The 21,496-nt window shown below is 36.7% G+C and overlaps 1 protein-coding gene across 5 annotated transcripts in view; it reads right to left on the minus strand.

Moving 5' to 3' along the window:
* The window catches only part of SPATS2 (spermatogenesis associated serine rich 2), a 168,901-nt gene that overhangs the window by 58,196 nt on the left and 89,209 nt on the right, over positions 1 to 21,496 (minus strand). For 3 of the 5 annotated variants that reach the window (XM_061128460.1, XM_061128451.1, XM_061128442.1), the window contains one exon: positions 17,298 to 17,567. The exons of 1 other annotated variant lie outside the window; for it this stretch is intronic. In XM_061128460.1, coding sequence (XP_060984443.1) covers positions 17,298 to 17,322 — 25 coding nt within the window. In that variant the 5' untranslated portion in view covers positions 17,323 to 17,567. Of the gene's footprint in view, positions 1 to 16,904; positions 16,962 to 17,297; positions 17,568 to 21,496 lie in introns of all 5 variants that reach the window. One more of the 5 variants, XM_061128468.1, reaches the window with a different exon arrangement.

Raw genomic sequence — 21,496 nt, forward strand, 5'->3', positions numbered from 1 at the left:
TCTATTTTTAGATTTCATTTTCTAACTTCTTATTGCTGATGTAAATAGGTGGGACTGCTTTTTGTAAAATGATCTTATATTCAGCAACATTGTTAAAATCACTAATTCTAATAGTTTAGATTCTTTTGGGCTTTCTATGTAGGTATCTAAAAAGTCCCACAGAAAACATCAACACAGGCTGAAATGCTGAGACAGCTTTTCCTTTGAGGTCAAAAAAACAAGACAAGATGCTTGTTTTATTACTTCTTTTTTATTTCTCCCAACTTTACCGAAGAATAACTGACAAATATAGTTGTATATGTTTACAGTATACAGCATAATGATCTGACGTGTATATACATTGTGGAAAGATTAACAAGATCAAGATAATTAACACATTCATCATCTCATATAGCACATAGTTAATTTTCTTGCTTCATTATTTCTGGTCAACTTGTGGTCTTAGCAATTACAATAAAGCAAGAAAAAGAAGAAATATCATAAATAATAGAAGTCTATTATTCATTGATCATCCCATTTCCTTTAACATTTTTGAATTTTTTTCTTTTCCTAACTTCTTAAGATAGACACTTAGTTCACTGATCTGCAGACTGTACCTCAGAGGTATTGCAGATTTGGTTCCAGACCACTGCAATAAGGTAAATACTACAATACAGTGAGTCACACAAATTTTTTGGTTTCCCAATGCATATAAAACTGTTTAAAAAAAAAAAAACAAAAAAACTTATGTTTATACTATGCTGTAGTCTGTGAAGTGTGCAATATGTCTTAGACTTACATCTAATTATGTTTAAAAAAATCAATGAACGTATCTTAATTAAAAAAAAATATTTTATTACCCATCATCTGAGGATACAGGGTTGCTACAAACCTTCAATAAAAAGAAAAAAACAACACACTATCTGCAAAGTGCAATAATATCAACCAACTCAATGGACAGGAATTTGAGCAACCTCCAGGAGAACTAGTGAAGGACAGGGAAGCATAGGGTGCTGCAGTCCACAGGGTTTCAAAAAGTTGAACATGACTTAGTGACTGAACAACAACATCCAGAACATTTTTCTTTTGCTTAGTCACCATTTTTTTCCTACTGCGGTAAAAAAAAAAATGCATACCATAAAATTTACCATCTTAACCATTTCTAAATGTATGGTCAGTTGTATTAAGTGCATTCACATTTTTGTGCAACCAATCTGCAGTCTTTTCATCTTGCAAAATTAAAACTTCGTAATCTATTGAACAATACCCCATATCCCCCAGTCCCTAGCAACCACCATTCTTCTATTTTTCTGAATTTAACTAATCTAGATATCTCATACAGGTAGAATCATACAATATTTGTATTTTTGTGATGGGCTTGTTTCACTTAGCATAGTATCTTTAAGGTACATCTATGTATCTAGTTTCCCTGGAGATTATAATGTCTGTTCAGTTCAGTTCAGTACAGTCGCTCAGTCGTGTCTGACTATTACTGACTTGCAAAATCCTAATGTTAATTAGTAGCTTTACCCTCTTCCTTGACAAAGCAAGAAAGCTTATGTCCCTCCAAACTTATGGGTCATTGATTTTGTATTATCCTTTATGTATGTTTAAATACTAATAAGACATTCTTATTATTTTTATACAATCAATATTCATTTAGATTTGCCCATAAATTTGTGGTTTTCATTGCTGTTCATGCCATCCTGCATCTCCAATTGGGCCATCCTTCTTCTCTATTCAGAATACCTTTAGAATTTTCCTCCGTGGATTCTGATAGTGACGATTTCTATTTTATTTTGGGGGGTTTTATTTCTGTTTAAGCCATTTATTTTTTCTCTGTTCCAGAAGGATATTTTCACTGCAGATGATGTGTGTAGAATTGTAGACTGGCAGCTATTTTTATTCAGCCCTTTCAAGATATCATTCCTCTGTCTTCTATTGTTTCTGTTGAGAAACTTAGCTCATTTTATTCTTTCAAGATTGTAAGATTTTCAAGATTTCCAGTTCTATGTTAAATTTCTCCAAGTATTCATTATTTCCTTGAACACTTTAAGAATATTTAAGTCCGTTTGGGATAAGTCCAATATTTGGGTCTCCTATATGTCATTTCTGTTTCTACTGTTTCTTGTTCCATACTGTTATTGTTTCATTGCCTCATGTTTCTAATTATTTTTCTTTGTGTACTAAACACTCATAAATTTTAAAAATTTATGGTAAAAGTAATTTGTGAGGTTATCGTCTTCCCGAGAGGATTTGTTTGCGTGTACCTATTTATATTACCTCAAACCTATCCTAGAGCAAAGGGGCATGACAAGGGCCCCCTTATACCCCAGAAGGCCCTTTTCATCAACTGCAGTCTGCCTGGCTCCAGGGTTTGTCAGCATTCAGTCTCTCAGCTACTCTATTCTCTCTGCTTCATCCAAGCCCCTTGTATGAGTTAGCAAGAGCGGTCAAATTCATAGACAAAAGTAAGATGGTGGATGTCAGGGGCTGGGGGAAGGGAGAATAGGGAGTCACTGTTCAATGGGTACAGAATTTCAGTTTTACAAGGTGAAAAAAAGTTGAGGTAGGGAGGGGAAAAGAGAAATATATTGGTAGCCCTGTATAAGACAAAAGGTACCAAAGGAATTAAGTGATAGCACATGATACTACAGGATAAAGAAATGGTCACATATGATCAACTATGAAGCTCAAGTCAGCTATTTTAGTGTTTCAGAGATTTAAATATCAAATGTGGAGGTATTTTATGGCTGAACAGTTTTGCAAAGGAGAAAAGAGGAAGAGAGAGAACCAAATATAAATGTGAGATGAAGTCAACAAAAAAAGTACACTACTTATGAATTTGCTCTTATCATTGTAATCTGATATAGTCAAGACACTGACAGGCAAACAGTTTTCACGTCTAGAACAGTCACTATCAGCAAACCTATTAAAAAGAGTCTAGTATATCACTCTTAAGACAGTGATTCAAAAAAATTGTTTTAATCTCTACGATAATTTTGATACACAGTTAAGTTTGGGAGATAAAATCATCTGACAAATCAGTACTCTTAAAATATAAAATAAAATTACAATGCTTGGTCTCACCCTTCTCTAGTCTCTAAAGGCTCTTTGAGACAGAATCAGGAATAATGTAAGATAGACTAGTAACCTGTGAGAATCACAACTAAGTCTATATTCCCAATCTTGGTTACCCCTAGAGCTGGCTTTCTGTCATCCAGTGCTGAATTCAGTGATGAGTGAGGAAAAGGTAAAAAATGATGCATACCTATCCCACTATAAATTCACATTGTAAATTTAATAGGGTCTCAAAAATTTGCCATGAGTTCTACTCACAGGTCCTTTTGTTTATCTCAAGATTTTCAACATTCAGATGTCCAAAAAACAGTACACAAAAACCAAGGGTAAGCCCACAGGAGATTTCTGGCAGAAACATTTTTTTACCTAGTTAACTAGTAAGCCACATGAGTCTGTAGACCATTTAAGGTCTAAAGGCCTACTCCCTATTGCCACTACTTAACTCAGTGCTAGTCAAACAATCTATAGTAACTAATCACTGTTTCAATTTCTAATCCTTTGAGCCCCAATACTTTTATAAAATACAATAAAAACTGGGCTGAAGGGCTAAGATGGAGTGAAAGTGTTAGCCGCTTCAGTCGCGTCCGACTCTTTGGGACCCCACAGATTGGAGACTCTTGCCCCACAGAATTCTCCAGGCAAGAATACTGGAGCGGGTAGTCAGTTCCTTCTCCAGGGAATCTTTCCAACCCAGGGATCAAACCCAGGTCTTCAGCACTGGAGGCTGAGCCACCAGAGGGGCCCAGGAGGCAGTCACAGGCTGGCAAATCCTCTCCTTAAAACTCAGGAATGAAACCGAATAAAACTGCCAAGGACAACTGTGTCAGGGCTATGGAAATCAACCAAAGGCACAGGACAAATCATTGAGAACCTGCCAGAGCCTTACGTCAGAAAAGTGGAGTCTGTACCCTTCATGCCTAGGACTGCTCCCATTCTATTTCCACCTGCTGGGGAACAATAGCTTCTGTTAGGGCAGGGAAGGCCATGAAAATCAACAGCTTTATTCCCAAAGAAAGCGGCCTTGATCTGGAGAGGACGGCAAAAACCTCTGTCAGCTACAGTATAGAACTCAGTAGGAAATGAAAAACTTGCTGCTTTGCTCCTCTGAATTTGGAGTCTTAGTTGACTGAGTGGTAAACAAACAGGAAATTTATCAGAGAAATCCTGTAAATGAAAGCCACAGTAAAGCTAGAGAGAGTATTCTCTGGCGGTCCAGTGGTTAGAACTCTATGCTTTCACTGGTTGGGGAACTGAGATCCTGCAAGCAGTGTGGTGCAGCCAGCAAAAAAAAAAAAAAGAGAGAGAAGAAAAGTTAAATAAACTCTCTACACATCCCTAACTAAATGAGAAAGTATGCATGTGCACTGGGGAGACCCAAGAGGCCAGTGGAAAGTAAAAGTCAACGTAAAACTGAGAACTGTCTGAACTCAATGTGCTCCACACAAATCAGTCAGCAGAGGATAAAAGTCTATAGGTTTGAGATGTCTTGAGCACAACCTTGGTCCAAATCACTGGCTGACCACTAAACACTGAAGACGCAGGGACAACCCCCTAAAAAGGAAAGTTAAAAAATAAAAATTAGAACTAAAAAATGTGCTGATTAGTGAGTGTACACATGGAGGAAGCAGATTCTTCATTACATTCAGACTAAGTTTTAAAAATACCCTCAGAAAATTAATACAAACCCAGAGTTAATACAATATATGATCTAAACTATCTACTTTTTAAAAAAATTTTAAAAGAAGAAAGATTCACTCATATACAGGAAAAAACCCAAACACCAGTCAATAGAAACTTACTCTGCAAGGGCTCAGCTAGTAGACTTAAAGACTTTAAAACAGTTAAAATAAACATATTCAAAGAATTAAAGGAAAATATGGTCACATTGACTCAGCAAACAGAGAATCTCAATAGAGAAACAATGACAAAAAGGAGCTAAAAAGAAAGTTTAACTAAAAATACAATACCCAAATGAAAAATTTACTACATAGACCTAACAGCAGATCTGAGATGGCAGAAGAATCAGCAAACTTTAAAAGAAATCAACAAGGCTTCCCTGGTGGCTCGGTGGTAAAGAATCCACCTGCCAATGCAGGAGACACAGGTTCAATCCCTGGTCTGGGAAGATTCCACATGCTGCAGGACAACTAAGCCCATGAACCACAACTATTGAACCCAAAAAATTCTAAAGCCTGCCCTTTGGAGTAAGAGAAATCATTGCAATGAGAAGCTCACGCACCGCAACTAGAGAGTAGCACCCTCTCATTGCAACCAGAGAAAAGTCCAAGAGCAACAAAAACCCAGCAGAGACAAACAAATAAGTTTGTCTTATCAATCAATAGAAAGTAAACAATCTGAAAAAAAAAAAAAAAGGCAAGAAAAATGAACATAGCCTCAGTTACCTCTGGGGTAACATCAAACTTACCAATATACATATACTAGGATTTCTAGCAGGAGAGGCAAGAGTGAAAGCAGCAGGAAAAAAAATTTTTTTTGATGAAATAATGCCCAACATCTGATGAAATTCCCAAGAGGGCCACACCAAGCTGTATAACAGTCAAACTGTTAGAAGAGAAGGAGAAAATCTTACCAGCAACAGTAGAAACAATACCTCATCACAAACAAAGAATAATATGACACATTCACTGGAATGGCATATTCTAAGGGCTAAAGAAAAAAAAAAAGTCAAAGAAGAATTCTATATCCAGTAAAACTATTCTTCAAAAATGAAGGGTAAAATACAAACATTCCACAATTTTAAAAAGGCTAAAAGAATACATTCCTGTCAGGTACACCCTTCAAGAAAAACTAAAGGAAGCCCTTCAGACTGAAAGGAAATGAAGCCAGACAGGAATTGAAATCCAGAGGAAAGAATTAAGGGTCCTCAAAAATGGTAAAATATTTGGGTAAATATAAGAGATTAGGTATATATATTTTTTCTCTTCTCCAGTTTCTCCAAAAAGCATAAGATTGTTTAAAGTAATAAATAACATGATATTGTTATAATTAAATATATATTTATATCATATATAGATATAACGTATGTGAAAACAATAGTACAAAACAGGAGGAGAGGAAATGAGGCTATACTGGAACAAAGTTACTGTATTTTACCAGAATTAAGTCAATATTAGCCTGAAGTAGCTTGTGATAAGTAAAAGGTGCATATAAAAACCTAGAGCAATCATTAATAAAATAATTTTTTTAAATGGCTTTAAAAATCAGAAGAATTAAAACACACTAAAAAGTATGTTTAACACACAAGAAGGCAATAAAGGAGCAATAAAGGAATAAAAATGAGACATACAGAAAACAACAAACGGCAGGCATGAACCCAATCATACTGATAATTATTTTAAATGGAAAGGACTAAATAATCAAAAGGTGGAGTTGTTGGAGTGGTTTCCGAGGTGGCACTAGTGGTAAAGAACCCACCTGCCAATGCAGGAGATGTAAGAAACAGGGGTTTGATCCCTAGGTTGGGAAAATCCCCTAGAGGAGGGAATGGCAACCCATTCCAGTATTCTTGCCTAGACAATTCCCATGGACAGAGGAGCCTGGCGGGCTACAGCCCATGGGGTCACAAAGAGCTGGACACTACTGAAGAGATTTAGCATGCACATATGCAGAGTTGTTAGACTGGATAAAAAGCAAGATCTACCTATATAGTGTCTACAAGAGATATCCCTTAGATTCTAAGACATAAATAGATTGAAAGTAAAGGATGAAAAATATATTTCTTCCAAACAGTAACTATAAGAGACCTGGAATAGCTATATTACCAGCATAAAAACTAAAACTTTAAAGACAAAAATATTACTAGAGATAAAAAAATTATAATGATAAGAAAATCAATATATCAGCAGTATATAACCAATTATAAATCTATATACATTTAATAACAGAGTCCTAAAATATGTGAATTAAAAATTAACAGAATAGAAAGGAACAATACACAATTCAACAATTACAGCTGAAGATTTCAAAACTTTTCTCTTAGTAAATGACAGAACTAAACAGAAAATGAGTAAGGATATAGATGACTTGAACATCATGATCACCCAACTTGACCTAACTGACATATATAGAATACTCCACTGAACAGATCAATGCACACTCTCTTTAAGCACACATGGCATATTCTTCAGAACAAATGATACACTAGACAAACACATCACTGGACAAACATATCACAAGAACAGAAAACTGCAGACCTCTCTCATGAATACAGGTGTAGATATTTATTACAAAATATTAGAAAACAGAAAACAGTAACATAGCCAACTATGACCAAGTGGGATTTATACCAGGAATGCAGAATTAATTTAACATATGAAAGTTAATATAATGCTCTATATAAATAAAGGACAAAAACATATGATCGTAACAATAGATCAGAGTTTCTCAACTTCAGCAGTATTGACATTTTAAGGCAACAAATCTTTGTTGTGAAGGGCTATCCTGTGTACTGTAGGATGTTTACAGCATCCTGGACCCACACCCACTAGACACCAATAGCACCATGGCCCCAGGGTGTGACCAATAAAACATGTCTCCAGACATTGACAAATATCCCCTGGGGGCAAAATCACCCCTGTTTGAGAACCACTGGAATAGATGCATAAAAAACATATGACAAAATCAGAAACACATTCATGTAAAAACTCAGCAAGCTAAGAAAAGAGAGGACCTTCTTTAAACTGATAAAGGGCTTTCAAGAAAAACCTACATCTAACAGCATGAATTGAAAGTAAAAGTCTCTCAGTCGTGTCTGACTCTTTGTGACCCCATGGACTCTATAGTCCATGGAATTCTCCAGGCCAGAATACTGGACTGGGTAGCCTTTCCCTTCTCCAGGGGATCTTCCCAACCCAGGGATCAAATCCAGGTCTCCCACATTGTAGGCGGATTCTTGACCAGCTGAGCCACAAGGGAAACTCAAGAATACTAGAGTGGGTAGCCTTTCCCTTTTCCAGTGGATCTTCCCAACCCGGGAATTGGACCTGGGTCTCCTGCATTGCAGGTGGACTCTTTACCAACTGAATGTCATCAGTCAGTTCAGTTCAGTTCAGTCGCTCAGTCGTGTCCAACTCTTTGCGACCCCATGAATCGCAGCATGCCAGGCCTCCCTGTCCATCACCAACTCCCGGAGTTTACTCAAACTCATGCCCATCGAGCCGGTGATGCCATCCAGCCATCTCATCCTCTGTTGTCCCCTTCTCCTCCTGCCCCCAATCCCTCCCAGCATCAGGGTCTTTTCCAGTGAGTCAACTCTTCGCATGAGGTGGTCAAAGTACTGGGAGTTTCAGCTTCAGCATCAGTCCTTCCAATGAACACCTAGGACTGATCTCCTTTAGGATGGACTGGTTGGATCTCCTTGCAGTCCAAGGGACTCTCAAGAGCCTTCTCCAATACCACAGTTCAAAAGCATCAAATTTTGGCGCTCAGCTTTCTTCACAATCCAACTCTCACATCCATACATGACCATTGGAAAAACCGCAGCCTTGACCAGACGGAGCTTTGTTGGCAAAGTAATGTCTCTGCTTTTTAATATGCTATCTAGGTTGGTCATAACTTTCCTTCCAAGGAGTAACTCAACGGTAAAAGATGAAACGCTTCTCTCAAAGGGTGAGAACAAGGCAAAATGTCTGCTCTCATACGCCTTTGTAACAATAAACTGGAAGTTCAAGTCCATGCAGAAAGCAAGAAAAAAGAAATTATAGTCATCTAGAATGGAGGAGAGGAAGAAAAACAACTTTAATCATAGAGGACATGACATTGTATATTGAAAATCTAAGTCACCTACCAAAAACTACTTGAACTAATAAGTGAGTTTAACAACAACAAAAATCAAATGTCCCATTCACAGCAGCACTAAAAAGAATAAATTACTTAGGAATAAACTCAACAAAGAAATTGCAAGGTCTGTGCACTTAAATCTGTAAAACATTGCTGAGAGAAAGCAACATCTAAATAAATGTAGAGATATGCTATAGTCATTAACTGAAAGACTCAATATTGTAAAGATAACCAATTCACCATAAATCTATTGATTCAATGCAATCACTATCAGATTCCAAGCAGATATTTTTGCATGAATTGATAAGCTGAGTCTAAATTTCTACAGAAATATAAAAGAACCAGGAAAGCCACTAAAGCTTTGGTGTGGGAAAGGTTGTCACTGAGCCACCAGGGAAGATCAGATTCACTCTATACCTTATTATTCTACACTTTAAGAAAAGATAAAGTGGGTTTTATCAAAGTTATAAACTTTCCATTTTAAAAAGACACCATTGGGAATTCCTGGTGGTCCAATGATCAGGACTCTATGCTCACACTGCTTAAGGACTAGGTTCAATCTCTGATCAGAAAATTAAGACCCCACAAGCTGCACAGCAGGGGAAAAAGAAAAGAAACCATTAAGAAAATGAAAAGATAAGCCGACTAGGAAAATATATTTGCAAATCATATACTTGATAATGCTCAGAATTAAAAATGCTTACAAATCAGTAAGAAGACCTACAATCTCTTATAATAACTATAAATGAAGTATAACTCCAAAGAAAGGCAATGCCAACAAATACTCAAATTACCGCACAATTGCACTCATCTCACATGCTAGCAAGGTAATGCTCAAAATTCTCCAAGCTAGGCTTCAACAATACATGAACCATGAACTTCCAGATGTTCAAGCTGGTTTTAGAAAAGGCAGAGGAACCAGAGATCAAATTGCCAGCATCTGCCGGATCATCGAAAAAGCAAGAGAGTTCCAGAAAAACATCTACTTCTGCTTTACTGACTATGCTGAAGACTTTGACTGTGTGGATCACAATAAACTGTGGAAAACTGTGAAAGAGATGGGAATACCAGATCACCTGACCTGCCTCTTGAGAAATCTGTATGCAGGTCAGGAAGCAACAGTTAGAACTGGACATGGAATAACAGACTGGTTCCAAATAGGAAAAGGAGTACGTCAAGGCTGTATATTGTCACCCTGCTTATTTAACTTATATGCAGAGTACAACATGAGAAAAGTGGGCTGGATGAAGCACAAGCTGGAATCAAGATTGCCAGGAGAAATATCAATAACCTCAGATATGCAGATGACACCACCCTTATGGCAGAAAGCGAAGAAGAACTAAAGAGCCTCTTGATGAAAGTGAAAGAGAAGAGTGAAAAAGCTGGCTTAAAGCTCAACATTCAAAAACTAAGATCCTGGCATCTGGTCCCATCACTTCATGGCTAATAGATGGGGAAACAATAGAAACAGTGGCTGACTTTATTTTTGGGGGCTCCAAAATCACTGCAGATGGTGACTGCAGCCATGAAATTAAGACACTTACTCCTTGGAAGAAAAGTTATGACCAACCTAGACAGCATGTTAAAAAGCAGAGACATTACTTTGCCAACAAAGGTCTGTCTAGTCAAAGCTATGGTTCTTCCCATAGTCATTTATGGATGTGAGAGTTGGACCATAAAGAAAGTTGAGCACAGAAGCATTGATGCTTTTGAACTGTGGTGTTGGAGAAGACTCTTGAGAGTCCCTTGGATTGCAAGGAGATCCAACCGATCCATCCTAAAGGAGATCAGTCCTGAGTGTTTGTTCATTGGAAGCTGAAACTCCAATACTTTTGGTCACCTGATGGGAAGAACTGACTCATCTGAAAAGACCCTGATGGTGGGAAAGATTGAAGGTGGGAGGAGAAGGGGACAACAGAGTATGAGATGGTTGGATGGCATCACCGACTCAATGGACATGAGTTTGGAAAAACTCTGGGTGTTGGTGATGGACAGGGAGGCCTGGCATGCTGCAGTCCATGGGGTTGCAGAGTTGGACACAACTGAGCGACTGAACTGAACCGAACCCTTAAAAATCATGAATCACTATATCGTACATCTGAAATTTATATAATATTGTAAGTCAACTATATCTCAATTAAAAAATTTTGCAAAATGGATTAAAGATCTAAATGTAAGACCAGAAACTATAAAACTCCTAGGGGAGAACATAGGCAAAACACTCTCCGACATAAATCACAGCAGGATCCTCTATGACCCACCTCCCAGAATATTGGAAATAAAAGCAAAAATAAACAAATGGGACCTAATGAAACTTGAAAGCTTTTGCACTACAAAGGAAACTATAAGCAAGGTGAAAAGACAGCCTTCAGAATGGGAGAAAATAATAGCAAACAAAGCAACAAAGGATTAATCTCAAAAATATACAAGTAACTCCTGCAGCTCAATTCCAGAAAAATAAATGACCCAATCAAAAAATGGGCCAAAGATCTAAACAGACATTTCTCCAAAGAAGACATACAGATGGCTAACAAACACAGGAAAAGATGCTCAACATCACCCATTATCAGAGAAATGCAAATCAAAACCTCAATGAGGTACCATTACACGCCAGTCAGGATGGCTGCTACCTAAAAGTCTATAAGCAATAAATGCTGGAGAGGGTGTGGAGAAAAGGGGAACCTCTTACACTGTTGGTGGGAATGCAAACTAGTACAGCCACTATGGAGAACAGTGTGGAGATTCCTTAAAAAACTGGAAACAGAACTGCCATATGACCCAGCAATCCCACTCCTGGGCATACAGACTGAGGAAACCAGATCTGAAAGAGATACATATACCCCAATGTTCATCGCAGCACTGTTTATAATAGCCAGGACATGGAAGCAACCTAGATCCCCATCAGCAGACGACTGGATAAGGAACCTATGGTACATATACACAATGGAATATTACTTAGCCATTAAAAAGAATTCATTTGAATCAGTTCTAATGAGATGGATGAAACTGGAGCCCATTATACAGAGTGAAGTAAGCCAGAAAGATAAAGACCAATACAGTATACTAATGCATATATATGGAATTTAAAAAGATGGTAACGATAACCCTATATGCAAAACAGAAAAAGAGACACAGATGTACAGAACAGACTTTTGGACTCTGTGGGAGAAGGTGAGGGTGGGATGTTCTGAGAAAATAGCATTGAAACAAGTATACTATCAAGGGTGAAACAGATCACCAGCCCAGGCTGGATGCATGAGACAAGTGCTCAGGGCTGGTGCACTGGGAAGACCCAGAGGGATGGAATGGGGAGGGAGGCAGGAAGGGGGATCGGGATGGGGAACACATTTAAATCCATGGCTGATTCATGTCAATGTATGGCAAAAACCACTACAATATTGTAAAGTAATTAGCCTCCAACTAAAAAAAATAAATGAAAAAAAAAAATTTGCAGGGTGTGGGGGAAAAGACCTATAACACAATTTGTAAAAATGAAAAAAGAATTTAAACAGACATTTCACCTAAGAAGATACAAATGGCTCATAATCACAAGAAATAGGAACATCATTGACTATCAAGGAAATACAATCAAAACCACATTAAGGAAGTACAAATTAAAACTATAATGAAATATTACACACCTAGTAAACAGGTGTGTATTATCTATAAAATATAGGTTAAAAATAGCTATACTTATAAAATTAGCTATAATGAAAATGATACCATAACAAGTATCAGCAAGGATAAGAAGCATTTGAAACCAGTACTTTATTGCTGGTGGGATTATAAAATGGTCAGCCACTTTGGAAAACAGTTTGGCACAGTAATTTCTTTGAAAGTTAAACAATTCTTCTCCTAGTAATGTCCCCAAGAGAAACAAAAACATATGTCTACACAAAGACTTATAGGCAAATGTTCATAATTAATAATTATTCATAATAGCCACAACTGGAACTAATTCAAATGAATCCAAATGAACCTGGTAAATGGAAGATGAAATGTGATATAACCTGTGATACTGTAATATAATAAGAAATAAATATTTTGGTCTTCATCCCTAATTCTGGCTAGTGCTCCTAAAACCTTCATAATTCCCTAAGCAATGAAGATGCTAGGAGCATCTCATTGTTCCAATATTTGGTATTTGACTCCAGTTCCTAATAGAGATTGTGCCCTGAAATTTCCTGGGTGATAGGAACATCTTTAGTTCTAATGAACAATTTGGTGGACTCCTGGAGAGCCTCAGGACGGGGGCTTTAAAATCACCAAAAAGATCAACCCATAATTAGAGGCTTGGAATGTTCAGCCTCACTCCCATCTGTTGGGTAAGGGAAAGGGGAGGAATTAGAGGTAAGGGTTAATACTTGAACACATTTATGTGATAAAACCTTAAAAAAAAATTCTATAAAGTATGGGGTTCAGAAAGCTTTCAGGTTAGTGAATACACCGGTGTGCTGGAAGAGTAGTACACCTCAACTTCATGGAGATGGAAGCTCCTGCACTGGTGACCCTTCCAGATCTTACCCTATACATCCCTTCACCTGGCTGTTCATCTGTATTCTTTATAACATCCTCTACTGTGTATATAAACCAATAAATGTAGGTAAGTGGTTTCCCTTACTTCTGTGAGCATTCTAGCAAGTTATTGAACCTGAGAAGGAGGGTTGTAGAAACCACCCATTTGTAGTCAAGATGGACTGAGGGTGGATAACTTGGGAACCTGCTCCTCGTGGACTGTGTCTGAAGCAGGAGCAGTCTTGGGGGATGGAGCCCCTAACCTGTGGGATCTAACACTAACTCCAAGAAGGTAGTGTCAGGATTGAACTGGACTGTAGGGACACTGCTGGTATCAGAGAATTGGTCAATGTGGGAGAAACATCCACACTTCTGGTCACACAAGTATTATGAGTAGCAGAGTGTAAAAGAAACACTCTGTGACTTTTTATAACCTTAAGGCTACTCAGCAGTAAAAGGCGGCAAGCTACTGATACATTCAAAAACACTAATGAACCTCAAAAACAGCATTAAGAAGCCAGACACAAAACCATACTGGATTAATCTGTTTATTAGAAATCTCTAGAAAAGGCAAAACTGAAGACAGAGAAAGTAGGTATGTTCGCCTGGGACTGAAAGAAGGGACTGATTGTAGACAGGTAACTAGGTATACCTTTAGGGGAAAGGAAGGTGTTTTAAAATAGGATTGTGGTGATGGTTGCACAACTGTATACATTTACTAAAAACAGGGAATTCCCTAGCAATCCAGTGGTTAGGACTCTGCACTTTCACTGCTGAGGACCTGGGTTCAATCAATCCCTGGTCAGGGAACTAAGATCCTGCAAGCTGCACAGCATGGCCAAAATTAAAATTAAAAAAATTTTACTAAAAGTAATAAAACTGTACATTTATAATAGATTAGTTTTATAGTATTTAAATTACACCTCAATAAAACTGCCTTGAAAGGGTCTAGATGTTACAGCACTGTCAAACCACTATAAAAGAGTTTCTAAACACTCTCCATTTTAAAGTATTTCTTTAATTCACAGACCACAGTTTGAGAAGCACTGATCTTATTGACTTCTGCTAGGGGTTGGGCTAAAAGGCTTGGAGCAATCAATAGTTGTAATTAAAATGCACCTTAACTTAAGCCATACAAGTTTAACTCCACTAAATATTTCATTAAGAAATTCACAAATGTTACTGATACAGGAAAATATGGAACCATGGTCTACTGTGGAATAAAAACATAACTCATTACAAAATGACACTTAATAAATGAGTTGTCTCTAGAGAACAAAAACTACCATAGTATCTATCTTTTTAATTTATTATAACTAAATTGATAAAGTCAGTATAATTATTAGACTACTAAAATTAAAAGACGCTTGCTCCTGGGAAGAAAAGTTATGACCAACCTAGACAGCACATTAAAAAGCAGAGACATTACTTTGTCAACAAAGGTCCGTCTAGTCATAGCTATGGTTTTTCCAGCAGTCATATATGGATGTGAGAGTTGGACTATAAAGAAAGCTGAGCACAGAAGAATTGGTGTTTTTGAACTGTGGTATTGGAGAAGACTCTTGAGAGTCCCTTGGACAGCAAGGAGATCCAACCAGTTCATCCTAGAGGAAATCAGTCCTGAATATTCACTGGAAGGACTGATGCTGAAGCTGAAACTCCCAATACTTTGGCCACCTGATGCAAAGCACTGACTCATTTGAAAAGACCCTGATGCTGGGAAAGACTGAAGACAGGAGGAGAAGGGGACGACAGAGGATGAGATGGTTGGATGGCATCACTGACTCGATGGACATGAGTTTGAGTAAACTCCGGGAGTTGGTGATGGACAGGGAGGCCTGGTGTGCTGCAGTGCATGGGGTCACAAAGAACTGGATATACTAGAGCGACACTGAGCTGAAATGAACTGAAAACCCAAAACAATGTAATTTTAAATATATAAATGAATTAAATGAGATAGAATTTTATATGTATTTTGTATTTTTTTGGTTCAAATATCTGAACATATATATATATAGTTATATATATATATATAAAACCAATATATATATATAGGTTATATATATTTGTTTCAGAGAAAGCCAAAATGACATAAAAGCTTTCTTTTGTTTCAACTAAGTGAATATGCAGGCTATGTTTAGTCGAAATTTGTTAGCACTTAATGCCTATGATGTGATCTAAAATCTACATTTATTGTATAGTAACTGGACACCAATTATAGAAAGCAATGATACTTTTTTATAGCTCTGGGACAACATAGAGATGAAATAAACAAAGACTCTAGATTTTAAAAGGCCAAAGCAATCTGCTAAAGTTTACTTTTTTGGGGAAAAATTAAATGCTAAATTTTTTATATGAAATTTTTAAAACTTTTCAGTCGATAAATCTCACTCCCTTGAAGAGTTCAGCTTCTTTAGTAATCTAACCATTCTTTAGAGCTCAGATATTCTTTACACTGGTTTGCTATACAATGAAACTAAAGCTTTCAAAACCACACGCAGCTCTGGTATATTGTTTTCTTATAGTGAGGTTTTTGATTTGCCAAGTCAAAATTAAGAAGTTTGAAAGCATTTCCTTCAATTTAAATGTCCATCAACAGACGAACTGATAAAGAAGATGTGATACACACACACCCACCACCACTGGACTACCACTCAGACATAAAAAAGAAAGAAATTTGCAGCAGCAAGTATAGATTTGGACCTAGAGATTATCATATTAAGTAAAAAGAGAAAAACAAATATCATATGATACCACTTATATGTGGAATCTAAAAAAAAAATGATACAAATGAACTTATTTATAAAACAGAAACAGACTCACATACCTAACAAACAAAACTTACGGTTACCAAAGGGGACAATGGTGGGGAGGGACAAATTAGGAGTTTGGGTTTAACATATACCCACTAGTATATCTAAAACAGGTAAACAACAAGGCCTAATTATAGCGCAGGGAACTATATTCAATATCTTATAATAACTTATAATGGAAAAGAACAGTGCATATGTGTATACATACATATCTGAATCACTTTGCTGAATACCTGAAACTAATGTAACACTGTACACTAACTATGCTTCAATTAAAAAAAAAAATTAAGCATTCCCTTCAAATTTAACATATGAGACCTGGATCCATAGCTTTGTTTTGAATTAAAGAACATCAAGTTTAAATTGAAAATTAAACTAAATGAGGGGAAAAAAAATCTAGGATAGCTATGGTCATTCTTTTAACAAATATATTCCAGTTATATGTGACAGTTTTAAGTGCTATTTGTCCCTTTACATTTTCACAGGTCTTCTTGGAAAGCTGAAAAAGTGTAGTCTCTGTTGGCCTTTCCTCTGTATAATTATTTTTGCTATTTCTTGACTCTTTGCAACTTATACTTTACACAAAAAGCTAGAGTTACAATCCCAGGAGGAAAGCTAAAGATCAGTGACTAGAAGCATTTACTGGTTTCATTTCCTGTCTCCAAAGAAACATCAACTCACATGATATAGAATATCCTGCAGTAAGTTATAACCTACCTCTATAACATATGTTCACCCTCCAAAAAGTGCACTTTCAATATGCATTTGGATTTCCTGAAATTATATTACGATTTAATAAGTTTATAAGAGTAGAAAAGCAATTGCTATATGAATTCCCAAACTAGTAACACAAAAAGCTATAATCTAATATCCAGCTAGTTAAAGGGACAATAGATAATATTGTGAATGTTCCATTGTCTTCTAAAATTAACTGCGGTCATGACTAAAAGATAAGTTATAACTATCAGTAGTACTACACTAGGTGAACAAAAGTATAACACCACTCAAAACACATTAAGAGAATGTTTTTTAAAACTATGTACAGATAGAAATGGTGATCATGACTCTACAACTATGCTTTTAACAATTCATGCCCAGGTGGAATCTTACCCTTCTGGTTTTGTTTCCTAGACATTTCAGGTTTCTTTAATCTCAAAAAATGCAGAAGAGAAGTATTATTTTGCCTTGTCTTGGTTCTGACTGTAGCTATCTTTGATTTAAAAGGAGGCGACCGAAGGCTGTAGTTGGAGGTGATAAATATAAAATCCTGGTTATTTGAAATCCTGTTCACTAGCCGTCAATCTCCTTTTCTTCTCTCATATCAAATTTGTGTCAAGAAATATCATTGCAGACATTCATGTCTCTTTTTCCAGGGAGATTCTAGGGGGAAAACAAACATACACACATATTCACTATGACAGTAACAGCTGTACAAAATTTTTAACAAGATATCCACATGCTTTATTTTATATTTTTTCTAAATGAAACTAGTTATTAAAAGAAAACTATTCTAGGATTTCCCTGTTGGTACAGTGGGTAACAGTCTGCCTGCCAAAGCAGGTACATGGGTTCAATCCCTGGTCCAGGAAGATTCTATGTGCCGCAGAGCGACTAAAGCCCATGAGCTACAACTACTGAGCCCGCATGCCGCAACTACTGAAGCCCGTGCTCCTAGAGCCTGTGCTCCGCAACAAGAGAAGCCACCACAATAAGAAGCCCGTGCACCTCAACAAAGAACAACCCCCGCTCTCCACAACTAGAGAAAGCCTGCATGTAGCAAGAAGACCCAGAGCAACCAAAAATAAACAAACTAAGAGAGAGAAAAAACAGGGTATTCACTTGTTTCAAAAAAAAAAAAACTACTCTAGAAAGAATACAGTTGTAAGAAGCAATATTTTAATTAATACAACATTGTAAATCCACTATAATTTGATTTTTAAAAGTTTCTCAAAAAAGAAATCACTGTAAACCTTCTTTAAAAAAAGCAATAATTTGCTCCTTAAGAAATTTTAATCTTATAATCAAACTATCTTCTCAGTTCAGAAAGCATGTTTTCTTATTCTTCTTGTGTCTATCTCAAAAACCTTATCTCCATCTCTACTTCACAAACTGAAACAGTTACTTCTTATCACTCCCTAAGATCTCTCTTACCACCTGCTCTTCTTATATAAATCAAGGGTCTTTTCTCTACCTCTATAATTTCCTTTATCTAACCCCTCCTCAGGTTTCCCAGCTCAAATATAGTAGCAAGACATTTGGGGGGAGGGTGAGAGGGAAAAGGAGAGAAAAAAGGGAATTTAATTTAATAAGGAAAACTGAAACATCAGAATTTGGATTAGTCAATACTACAGAAAGCTTTTTATAAATTGCAAAGATACAAATGCCTTTTTCCTCCCTTATTACTAAACATTTAATAAATACATGTCCAAAATTTCTGGGTAAAGAAAGCATGAGGAGGATCATAGTACTCTTGTACCTAGAAACCTGATAGAAAAAAAAAAAAAAAAAAAAAACTTTACAAAATGTAACCCAAGAAGGAAATAAGAGTAAACTTATATGAAATATTTTTTCAGTGTGGAGGAGAATAAAAGGGATAAGTCATGAGTAAGATAAAAAAAAAAAATCCATCAAGAGTGAAAGCCTGTTCTGTGTCGCTCTGCTGTGCACCTGAGACTATCACAACATTGCTAACAGGCTGCACTCCAATATAAAAAGAAGTTTAAAAAAAGGATACATGTAAAAGAAAGACTTCAGAGTAACAACAGCCTCTTAGGGAATTCCCTGACAGTCCAGTGGTTAGCACTCTGAGCTTTCATTGCCACATGCCCGGGTTCAATCCTTGATTGGGCAACTGAGATCCGGCAATGTGCAATCAATAAAAATGACACAGCAACTATCAAATCTCCAGTAACAAAAGAGAAAGACAATGAGAGAAAATAAACTACCATGTAGCAGATAGCAGATGAAGAACTAAACCTGGAAAATAATATAACCCCCAAAATCAAAGATTTTTCATTGAATACTTATTTGAATACTTTAAATAAGAATTTAGATTAAATAAAATAAGAGCTAGGAAATGAATAAAAGAATGAATAAGGATAAATAGAATGAAAAGAAAGATGACTGCAAAGCTAAGAAAATCTGAAAAAACAAAATACCACAATTACAGATTCAATAAGGCAACAGAAACAGAACAGATTCAAATGAAAATAGAATGAATGGGATGGAGAAAGGCTTTCAGAATAATAATAATAATAACATAAAAGAAGTTAAAGCAATTAGAAGATAATACTAGAAGATAAAAATGATCCAATCTAAGGATAATTAGAATCAATATAATAGACTCCAAAAACAGAGGACTCAATAAAGGGAACAGAAAAAACATTCACAGATGAAATACAGGAAAATTCCTTTGGAATAAGGGATCAGTATCGTTCTCTCCCCACTACCTTCTACATACACCAGAACTGGCACACTTCTTGCCATCTCTACTTGCAACCACCTCTGTCCAAGACACAATCATTTCTCACCTGCTTTGCTATAATCAAGACTATAACAGTCTCCTAACTGGCATCCTGAGTCTGCTATTCTGCCACTCTAGCTTCTGTTTCACATAGCTGTTTTAAAATTATAAGACATCATGTCCCAACTATGCTGTTCAAAGCCCTCCAGCAGCTCCTCATTTCATTCAAAGTAAAAGCCAGAGCCCTCAGAGTGGCCTAAAAGGTCTTATCTGCTCTAACACCCTGTCCGCATGCACCCTTTCTTTCTCTGACCTCACATCCTGCTACTCTTCCTCTTAGGTATTCTATACCAGCCACATTGGTCTCTTTATTGTCCATTTTATAACTTAGATATGTTCTCACCTTAAGGCCCTTAAAAGGGTATTGCCTCTGCCAGCAATGTTCTTCCCCTGGATAGCTACATGGAATACTTCCTCACTTCCTTTAGGCTTTTTCTCACATGTTACTTTCTCTGCAGTTATTCATAAGAAACTGCTGAACTTGGGGTGAGCACAGAGGGAGTCTGTGGCATTACTGTCTAAAGCTACTCCCATCCCCAGAGGTCAGTGGGGAAGTTGGGTCTACCAAGGTGGTAAAAACCAGCAGTTTCACTGACAAAGAAGGCTGACTTTACTTAAAGCAAAGCACAGAAAAAGCCCATGCCTATCCTATCCACATTGTCAGTAAGAGTTTGCATTCTTGGGGACAAACAGAAAAGCAAGACCAAAGGTTCCAATAGCCTGCGGTTGCTGTCATAGTTAGTGCAAACAATGGACCAGCAAACTAGTCAGAAATTAAAAAAGGAAATCTGGAGAAGAAACTATAAGGGACCTTGATAAATGTCTACACATTCACACTGGAGAGGGTCCACCAGGAGCCTGCGTACACAGGCAAAAAAGACACAAAAGTGCCCGATGGAAGGTAAAAATTAGGGCAGACTTTGAAATGGTCTGAACTTTTAAGGAGCTTCCTCAAACAGATAAAGATCAGCAGAGAGTAGAAGTCTTACTAGGCATTTAGCACAACACCTAGCACAGTATCTAGCACAATCTTTGACCAATCATTGACTGACCACTAAGCAATGCAGATGCAGGTGTCACTCCAGAAAGCCAAACATAAAAATTAAAACAGAAATTAAAATAACAAAAAACTGAGCATATATCAGCAGTCACACACCACAGAGAAAAATTCCAGATTTAGCTCAGGAGAGTTACTTTAAAAATGACAATAATAACAAAGCAACAACAACCCTTAAAAGGGAAAAAAATCAGAATCCAACACTGCTACAATATATTATGTAAAATGTCCACAGCTTCATCAAAAATTTGTAAGATGTAAAAATGCAAGAAAGTGTGACCAAAACTGAGAAGGGAAAAAAGACCCCATGTGATTGAAAACATCGCTGAGTAGGCCCAATGCCTGCCTTAGCAAACACAGACTTCAAAGTGCTTTAAAAGACTAAGGAAAATAAATAAATAAATAAATAAAAAATTTTAAAAAAGACTAAGGAAAATTATAAGAACAATGCCTTAAACAAATAGAAAATCTCAACAACAAAAAATAATCTTTTTTATTAAAAAAAAGACCAAACAAAACCCCAGAGTTGAACACTAAAGCAGAATAAAAAATAAACCTGAAGAAAGAGTAACAGAAATTATCTAATCTGAAGAGAAAAAAGAATAAAGAAAGACAAACATAGCCTTAAAGACCTGTGGAACAATGTCAAATGTACCAACATACATGAATTAGGAGTTCCAGAAGTGGAAAGGTTATAGAAACAGTGACCAAAAACTATACAAACTGACT

Source organism: Dama dama, chromosome 3, assembly GCF_033118175.1.
Source record: "Dama dama isolate Ldn47 chromosome 3, ASM3311817v1, whole genome shotgun sequence".
In the NCBI taxonomy this organism is placed as follows: Eukaryota; Metazoa; Chordata; class Mammalia; order Artiodactyla; family Cervidae; genus Dama; species Dama dama.